The 10,243-nt window shown below is 36.7% G+C and overlaps 1 protein-coding gene across 1 annotated transcript; it reads left to right on the forward strand.

The window, feature by feature from the left end:
* The first annotated feature begins 2,771 nt into the window (after positions 1-2,771).
* ifi35 (interferon-induced protein 35) lies at positions 2,772-8,564 on the forward strand. Its single transcript, XM_067381922.1, has 10 exons — positions 2,772-2,865; positions 3,319-3,375; positions 3,465-3,530; positions 3,619-3,777; positions 3,857-3,973; positions 4,167-4,311; positions 7,304-7,410; positions 7,517-7,703; positions 7,804-7,910; positions 7,983-8,564. The coding sequence occupies exons 2-10, from the start codon at positions 3,364-3,366 to the stop codon at positions 8,190-8,192; spliced, it is 1,110 nt and encodes a 369-aa protein (XP_067238023.1). The 5' UTR covers positions 2,772-2,865; positions 3,319-3,363; the 3' UTR covers positions 8,193-8,564.
* The last annotated feature ends 1,679 nt before the right edge of the window (positions 8,565-10,243 follow it).

Consider the following 10,243-nt stretch of genomic DNA (forward strand, 5'->3'; position numbering starts at 1 on the left):
AATACATTTAGAGTAATAAATCTAAGTATCAATGTATTGTATCTAACAGATAAAGACTGTGAATTAAAGAAGACTGTGAATTAAAGAAGAGGAAGTAAAAGCTGCAGCAGCAGAAGAAAAGAAAAGAAAAAAAACATTTCATGCCTGTGTAACAGGAAAGGACTAGGGAAAGTACCAGACATATTTTGATAACAAGGTACATCACATAATCAATTCTCATGGGAAATATAGCAGTTCAGCAGGATGAACCCTTCAATATTACGGCACAGAAGAGACACAAAAGATCTTGAGAATAATCAAACATATCAGAGTAAATGGCAGAATATATGTAAATGATTAAAGAAAATCAATAACAAAAGAATAATCATGCAGCATAAGGAATATATATAATGATTCATGTTGATTAAATGAATACATAGCAATCAATGAATAGAATTCATATAAAGAAAAGATAATAAGATTCATAAAAAGGAATAACTAATAAAATAAATGAATAAATGAATAATTTCAAATATATATTTTTTTGCATATACCAGCTACTAATTCATCAGACACACAAGTTGTAGAATAAATAATACCCTCCACTATTAAAATAAGCCTAAAAATGAAGTTTAAAATCAATTCATCATCATTAATAATTAATACCATAAGACCATTTCCTGGTGCAAGGTCCCTCATAATGCAGGTTGTTGCCCTCCTTCTGCAGCTGGTGATGTTACAGTTGGAAAACTATAATTGATAATATGGAAAGACCCAACTACCCGCTCGTGTCAGAAACAATTTCCCCACGCGAGCAACACGCTTTCCTACATAAACAGTTGAGCTCGAAAGTTTACTTACCCCTTGCAGAATCTGCAAAAATGTTAATCGTTTTAACAAAATAAGAAGGATCATAAAAATTGCATTTGTTTTTTATTCAGTACTGTCCTGAATAAGCTATTTCACATAACAGATGTTTACATAAAGTCCACAAGGCAAAAATAAATAGCTGAGTTCATAAAAATGACCCAGTTTAAAAGTTTAATACTGAAAAGATGTGTTAATTAATAACACATTTTTTGTGTTATTTTTTCTGACACATTTTGTGTCATTTTGTGTACATAATTGACACAAATTGTGTAAATATAACACATTAGTGTGTAGAAAATAAGCAGGAATAACACATGGTTGAGTTAAAAGTAACACAAAATGTGTTGTCCTTAACTAGACACACAGGTGTGTTAAGATATAACACAAGTTGTGTTGTTTTTAACACATCTGTTTTATCCGCGTACGGTTGATGATCCACGACTGTTTGTTTTGTGATGGTTGTTCATGAGTTCCTTGTTTGTCCTGCAGTTAAACTGAGCTCTGTTCTTCAGAAAAATCCTCCATGTCCTGCAAATTCTTCAGTTTTCCAGCATCTTCTGCATATTTGAACCCTTTCCAGCTGTTACTGTATGATTTTGAGATCCGTCTTTTCACACTGAGGACAACTGAGGGACTCAAACTCAACTATTAAAAAAGGTTCAAACATTCACTGATGCTCCAGAAGGAAACACGATGCATTAAGAGACGAGGGGTGAAAACTTTTGAACAGGATGAAGATGTCCAAATTTTTCTTATTTTGTTTAAAGATCATATTTTTTCATGGAGGCTACAGAAGCTTACATGTTTCCAGAGACAAATTAAGTACAATTTATCCTGTTCATTCAATTCAAAAAGTTTACACCTCCGGCTCTTAATGCATCGTGTTTCCGTCTGGAGCATTAGTGAATGTTTGAACCTTTTTTAATAGTTGTGTTTGAGTCCCTCAGTTGTCCTCAGTGTGAAAATGGACCTCAAAATCATACAGTAATAGCTGGAAAGGGTTCAAATATGCAGAAGATGCTGGAAAACTGAAGAATTTGCAGGACATGGAGGATTTTTCTGAAGAACTTTGGTCAGTTTAACTGCTCAGGACAAACAAGGAACTCATGAACAACCATCACAAAACAAACAGTCGTGGATCATCAACCATACGCGGATCATTCTCACAGTATTAAACTTGAGTTTGAGTCCCTCAGTTGTCCTCAGTGTGAAAAGATGGATCACAAAATCAGTCACTGCTGTAAAGGGTAGAAAAATATGCAAATGATGCTGTAAACTCAACGAATTTGCAGGACCTGGAGGATTTTTCTGAAGAACAGAGCTCAGTTTAACTGCTCAGAACAAACAAGAGACTCATGAACAACCATCACAAAACAAACAAACAGTCGTGGATCATCAGGTTACACGTATTAAAAATCAAGGGAAAGCTATGTAAACTTTTGAAACTGGGTAATTTTATTAATTTTTTCTTTTTTTTTTGTGGACTTTATGTAAACATCTGTTATGTGAAATAGCTTATTCAGGACAGTAGGCTACTAAAGAAAAAAATTATGATCCTTCTTATTTTGTTAAAACAGTTTTTGCAGATTCTGTAAACTTTCGAGCTCAACTGTATCTATAAAAGGATGTGAGGACTGTACTGCCAAGGTCAAGGCCAGCGTGCTTCAGCATTGGTACCTCAACATAAAGCTGCTCCTGCTTTATTTTCTTGTAGCCTGCAATTTTTGGGATATAATCAGATAGAAAATCTTAAATTTTGTCTCCACTATCACACTGATGATCAACAAAACAAAGCTCTAGATTTATGGCACAAATTTTAATAGGTAGACCTAAATATATAATAACGTCGTGGACTATACTGGCATACTGTTGCTATAAATATATGTTGAATTATAGATGTGATCAACACCACCCCCTTGCGACCTAGGCTATTCGTCGGAGCGCCACCAATATTTAGACCCATACCTGAAACGAAAGCGAAACTGCTCTCTAGCCTATACTGTTTGCTGCATCACGGTATGTGTTTGTCTCATCTGTTTATTTATAATTAGCACAATAAATTATCATTAGCCTTCACAACAAAAGAAAGCAGGCTAATACAGTGGCTGTGAACAGTAGCTAACGTTATAATGTTTAGTTGTTGTTAAAAAGCTAGTCGCGACAGACGCAGCGTATATCAGTGTATATCAGTGAAAGTGTTTCATGTCAGCATATTTACATTTTAAAAATTAAGAAAACAAAACAAATAAGTAAAAAAAAAAAAGTCTTTTCCTATTTTTTCAAGTGTTTCATAGCGTTTTTTTTTTTTTTTTGCGACGTCAACCAATCGTGCTGCCGTATCTTGTGTTGAACTTCATGAAGTTCATATAGCTAAAGTAACAAAACTGTAATAGCTCAGGTCTGACGGATAAAAATGTCCTAGATTTTATGAATCACATAGATTAAAAGAATGATCTTCTTCTGTCTTAGGTAACAGGGCTTCCTGTTTGATCACAGATTCTTGCGTTGGTAGAAATGTCTACTGAGGTAAAGGAAGTGATCTGCCAAAGGTTTTTTTGTATTAGATTCTGTATTCAATACATTGACCCTGTTTGTTATTTTGTCTGTTGACTCAGGATTTCTCACTTATTGCGGAAGGTGAGTCTTTGGACAGTAAACAGAAGGAGATCCAGAAATGCAAGGTTTGTGAATGGCTTGTAAAGCTATAGGCCTATACCTGTCAACCATAATTCAATGCATTAATTTTTATGTCCTCTCATATGTCCACAGAAACAGTATGAAGCATTATTAGTGGATCAGAAATTTCTAAGAGATGGCATCGATAGTAACAAAAACTTTGCCAAGGCATTTAAACAACGAGCTGAGAAGATGAAAGTGTCAGTTGAAGAAGAAAAACAGAAATGTAACAAGGCAATTCAGAAAGAGAAGGTCTGTATAAATAAATATACAGACACTCATTTTATCCCCTCATTTATATTTATATGTTAATGGGTTCCTCTGTGTGCAGGAGAAATGCAGAAATATACAGGAGGAGCAAAACATGCTGGAGAAGGAGATCATGGAAATAAAGGAGGAGTTGCAAAACCTGGACCATAAAAACAGCAATCTGAAAAAACAAACTGAGGTTTATAGTGTCAAAATATATAATATAAAATATATTCACAAAATTATTTTGACTAGTATCCTAAACATTTTCTATATTTTCTTTTATATTCATTTAAATCTGAACCTAAAATCTCAATGTTGATTTCGAAAAAATCCATGGAAACATTATGTATCAAATGTGAGATTAACACAGCTCTACATTGAATCCACAGATCTCCACAGCGGTGCCTGAGAGGAGAGTTGTTTTTCAAGGAAAGACAAAAGAGGGTGCACATGCTGTGAGTTTTGATGTGAATTCACGTATAGTTTTTCCGATGGAGGGGGGAACAGCACTGATCACCTTTGAGGAAGAGGATGGTATGTAGCATCATCACAATGTCAAAAGTGTTTAAAGAGTTCATCTACACAGCAAAATCTCCAGAGTTAAATCAACTCTGCTTAGAGTACATATGGTCCCTCTCTAAATAGTGTTAAAATAACACTGAATCAGAGTTAAAGTTTATGAGATAATTAAACAATTAATTAAGTGATGATTGTGCATTAGTGATGAACACCTGCTGTTAACAAGCAGAATCACTGAAGAAAAGAGAAACACAAGAACTACAACTGACTTCAGTCACAGCCTTATTAATTGCTTAATTATCTCATTAACTTGAACTCTGCTTCAGTGTTATTTTAACACTATTTAGAGAGGGACCATATGTACTCTGAGCAGAGTTGATTTAACTCTAAAGATTTTACAGTGTATGATAAAGAATATTGACTTTCTTTCTTCTGTGGAGCCCAAAAAAGGGTTAGTTCACCCAAAAATGAACATTCTGTCATTAATTACTCACCGTCAAGTTGTTCCAAACCCATAAGACTTTCATTCATCTTCGGAACACAAATTAAGATATTTTTGATGAAATCTGAGAAATTTCTGTCCCTCCATAGACAGCTACAGTACAGTCCAAAAGTTTGGAACCACTAAGATTTTTAATGTTTTTAAAAGAAGTTTCGTCTGCTCACCAAGGCTACATTTATTTAATTAAAAATACAGTAAAAAACAGTAATATTGTGAAATATTATTACAATTTAAAATAACTGTTTTCTATTTAAATATATTTCACAAAGTAATTTATTCCTGTGATGCAAAGCTGAATTTTCAGCATCATTACTCCAGTCTTCAGTGTCACATGATCCTTCAGAAATCATTCTAATATGCTGATCTGCTGCTCAAGAAACATTTAATGTGTACAATTGTACAAAATATTTGTGTACAATATTTTTTTCAGGATTATTTGATGAATAGAAAGTTCAAAAGAACAGTGTTTATCTGAAATCTAATCTTTTGTAACATTATAAATGTCTTTACTGCCACTTTTGATTGATTTAATGCATCCTTGCTGAATAAAAGTATTCATTTCTTTAATTTCTTTAAAAAAAAAAAAAAAAAAAAATTCTTACTGACCCCAAACTTTTGAACGGTAGTGTATAATGCTACAGAAGCTTTGTATTTCAGATAAATGCTGTTCTTTTGAACTTCCTATTCATCAAGGAATCCTGAAAAAAAAAAAGGACACAACTGTTTTCAACACTGAAAATAATCATAAATGTTTATTGAGCAGCAGATCAGCATATTAGAATGATTTCTGAAGGATCATAGTGGTTCCAAACTTTTGGACTGTGCTGTATGTGACTACCACTTTGATGCTTTCAAAAAGTTCGTAAAGAGATCATAAAACTACTCCATATGAATTGAGTGGTTTAGTCCAAATGTTCTGAAGAGACTCAATCACTTTTTATGATGAACAGATTTAATTTAGCTTTTTTATATATAAACATTGATCAGTGATACAGCTCAAACGTGCTGCTTATTACACAAGAATGAACCACATTGCTTACGCAGCACATTTGAGCTTCTGCAAGAGGTTTGTTCTCATGTATCATTCAGGTTCGGTTGAGCTTCTGTTTATGTTCGTGATCAATGTTTTTATGTTTGGGCGTAAGGAGCCCCGCACATGACATGCAGGAAAAAAAACTGTAGGCAAAAACATGCGCATAATCTACTAATTCGTTCCCTAGATTTATAAATTGTGACCTAACCCTTTAAGAATTTTCCACTTTTTTGACCATAGAATGAAAATCAATGGTGTCCATAACAACACTGAACCACATATGTTGCGTCCCAAATGACGCACTATACACTATGCACTTATATACTATGCACTCATCCATGTAGTGCGTGAATTGTATAAGGTTATTTTGTCATTTAACAACGGTGTCTGATCCTCCCTTCCCCTCCACTACGTAATTAAAGCTGCGACACTTTTTCTTTTTGGGGTTTTCTGTGTGAACGCACTACTCACACTATTTATACTTAAAAACGTCATAGAATAGTGCATAAGTACGCGAATTGGGACGCACCTATAGACCATTGTTTCTCAGCCTTTTTGACACCAAGGCACTCCATTGTGCACAATGAGATTCAGAGCACTCCAACCCTATTTTTATATTTAAAATGTATTTTAATGAAATAACTAAAATAATTATAATTATATTTTAAGTACATTTTCCAGTATTCCATACATTTTAGGAGCTGTTCTCCAGAGTTTTTACCAAAACATTTACATGACTCTTCCAGTCAATCGTGATTTACTGGATAAGGATTAAGGATAAATAAATATCATACTATAAATATTAAAATATTTTTTACTCACCATTTCTACCTGATTAAATATTTTAGACATTGGTGTAGATAGAAAAATAGTATTTTCAAGTATAAAAAGTAAATTTATTAGAAAAATGCCCATCGTGTTTTAAGATTTTATTAATTTACACATAGTTTTCCGAGACTAGAAATCACATTTTTAAAGCAACCTTATATATCTAGGTTTTCCAAGACTGTGAGAATCTTGGTTCTTCAAAGAAGAAGAAATAAAATAACAATTGTTGAGAGTTTAATAAAGTAAAAACATTTTGATTTTTTAGTTGTTTTTATTAGTATGTTTTAAAGCATTTTATACCATGGTCTGTCTAAATACCCTATTCTGATTGGCTGGAAGGTGTGCAATAAAACCATTTAATGCACAAGTAATTCCACATCAGTTAAAATCACCGTTCTATGTAAATCTTTGCCTACACGTTGTGCATTAAAATTATTTAATGCACAGCTAGTCGTGGATTAACCCTTATTTAATTAATCTCAAGGCCCCTTGGTTGAGAACCACTGCCACAGACTTTTGTGTGGCCAAAAAACAAAACAACACAGACATTTATTTTTGTAACCATTGAAATTGCTGTAATGCAGGCCTTTTGTGGACTATTGCTTTATTAACTTCTCTTTTTCATTTAAATCCCTTCTGATTAGTGGCTCAGAAAATCTTGAGCCAGAAGGAGCATAAGGTGGAGCTTGGGGAGTGTACCATCATTGTGCAGGCTAAACCCATTCAGTTCCTGGTACCTGAATATGTTGAGGTAATGGAGACAAGCTGACTTCCATTTACCTATATGGATTTCATTGTGTTCCTATATGGACTATCATGACATAAAACATTTCTCTCGTTCTCTCTCCATCTGTTAGATGGAAACACAGGTGTGCCCACGCAGAATCCTAGTCTCTAACCTGCCAAAAGAAGAACCTGAGGACCGAATACTAGACAAACTGGACATCCATTTCTCTAGGACCAAAAACGGAGGTGGCGAGGTGGAGGAAACAGACATGCTGCACGACTCTGGCACTGTGGTCATTACCTTCGTAGATGATAAAAGTGCGTTAACCGAATTCATGCAATCTGACATATCTCAGCGCAAGATACTTGAGGTATTTTTTTTTTCTAATTCTTCTATTTGTTTCTCATTTGTCTTCAGTTGCCAAACGTCTCTCAGACAAACATGATCATGAGGTAGATTTTGGTAAGAGGAAGTACAAGGTGAAGGTCACTCCATTCCTCAATGGCGAGATTTCACAGATGAAGGTATGTCACGTTAATTTAAACTGTTAATACCGGTGTTGTTTATCATGTAAACTGACTGTTGCTCCCTCTCAGATCTGTAATTCAGAGTGCATGCGCACAGTGCTGCTTACGGGCATCCCTGACATCATGGACAAAGACAACCTGCAGGACAACCTGGAGATACACTTCCAGAAGACAACCAATGGTGGCGGAGAGGTGGAAAGCATCATCTACAACCCTTTGGGCCACACCACCCTGGCTTTGTTTGAAGAAGACTCTCCTAAAGATAGCCAGATGGTGTGAGAAAGTTAATAAACTTCTACAGCCCAGATGTCTAATGCTGCCTGTAGACGACAAATTAGAGAATTAATTCATAATAGACTATGTGGGACTCTTTGTAAACTCTTGATTTGGGCATATTTTACAGAAAGACTTAATATAGATTTAGTCTTTACCTCATTATCCTCGATAGAATAAGCACATTATAAAATAATATACATTTTTTTTCTTATTTAAAATCCTTAGTTATATATTCTTTGTCATTTGATGATAAAAATGTGGTCAGATTGAGTTAAGGTGTGTGGGTTAGCCTGAATCAGAGGAAACAAAACAATTATTCGTATGTGAAAACAACAAAACCTTAAAAAGAACAGTCTTAAATAAATGTGAAAATTATTGTGTTTAAGACCATTTTTATTTTTTTTATTTTTTTTTCTCCATGACACGTAATCTTATCTGTTTCAATGTTTTAATTTTTTTGGTCACTCATTCTCACTGGTCATTCTCATTACTGTAACAAAATGGTTTTATAATTTACTTTTAGTGATTATTAGATTATATCTAATAAGATAGCTATAAAGAAAATACACTAAATTTTATATTAAATACATATATAATAATACCAATATGGAATCATCTTAAGCCAAGGAATCAGAGGAAAACAAGTATTTTGTTTCTAGCCCTTACTGTTCAAGTTATTAGCATAAATGTAAGTGAAAATTAGGACATGTGGTGGCACTCGAGTTAGAGACTCCAAAATTGGTGTGGCTAATGTTGGGACTGACCTCTATCAGTGTGCCAAATTTCATAACTTTCCCACAGGCGGTTTTATGGGCTGCCATAGACTTACCGAGTGGAAGAAGAATGCCAACGGATACAAATGTGTCATGACAGAATACAGGAAGCAATAGCAAGTTAACACGTTTATTGATATATAAAAGAGCAAAGTCCCTGAACAAAGGAAGCTGGGTGGCGCAGGGACTGAGATGGTCAGCGTAGAACAAAGTGAGTTGAAGTGCCAAGTGTGCTGGTGATGATGACGGCTGAATCCAGACATAGAACGAAGTCCACGAAGACACCGAACAGGAACAGGAAGCACAAGACAGGAAGCACAAGACAGGAAGCACAAGACAGGAAGCACAAGACAGGAAGGCCGACAGGAAGCACAAGACAGGAAGGCCGACAGGAAGCACAAGACAGGAAGGCCGACAGGAAGCACAAGACAGGAAGGCCGACAGGAAGCACAAGACAGGAAGGCCGACAGGAAGCACAAGACAGGAAGGCCGACAGGAAGGCCGACAGGAAGCACAAGACAGGAACGCCGACAGGAAGGCCGACAGGAAGCACAAGACAGGAACGCCGTCAGGAAGCACAAGACAGGAACGCCGACAGGAAGCACAAGACAGGAAGGCCGACAGGAAGCACAAGACAGGAAGGCCGACAGGAAGGCCGACAGGAAGCACAAGACAGGAACGCCGACAGGAAGGCCGACAGGAAGCACAAGACAGGAACGCCGTCAGGAAGCACAAGACAGGAACGCCGACAGGAAGCACAAGACAGGAACGCCGACAGGAAGCACAAGACAGGAAGGCCGACAGGAAGCACAAGACAGGAAGGCCGACAGGAAGGCCGACAGGAAGCACAAGACAGGAACGCCGACAGGAAGGCCGACAGGAAGCACAAGACAGGAACGCCGACAGGAAGCACAAGACAGGAACGCCGACAGGAAGCACAAGACAGGAACGCCGACAGGAAGCACAAGACAGGAACGCCGACAGGAAGCACAAGACAGGAAGGCCGACAGGAAGCACAAGACAGGAACGCCGTCAGGAAGCACAAGACAGGAACGCCGACAGGAAGCACAAGACAGGAACGCCGACAGGAAGCACAAGACAGGAAGGCCGACAGGAACGCCGACAGGAAGGCCGACAGGAAGCACAAGACAGGAACGCCGTCAGGAAGCACAAGACAGGAACGCCGACAGGAAGCACAAGACAGGAACGCCGACAGGAAGCACAAGACAGGAAGGCCGACAGGAAGCACAAGACAGGAAGGCCGACAGGAAGCACAAGACA

The sequence above is a fragment of the Chanodichthys erythropterus genome, chromosome 3 (assembly GCF_024489055.1).
Source record: "Chanodichthys erythropterus isolate Z2021 chromosome 3, ASM2448905v1, whole genome shotgun sequence".
Lineage (NCBI taxonomy): Eukaryota > Metazoa > Chordata > Actinopteri > Cypriniformes > Xenocyprididae > Chanodichthys > Chanodichthys erythropterus.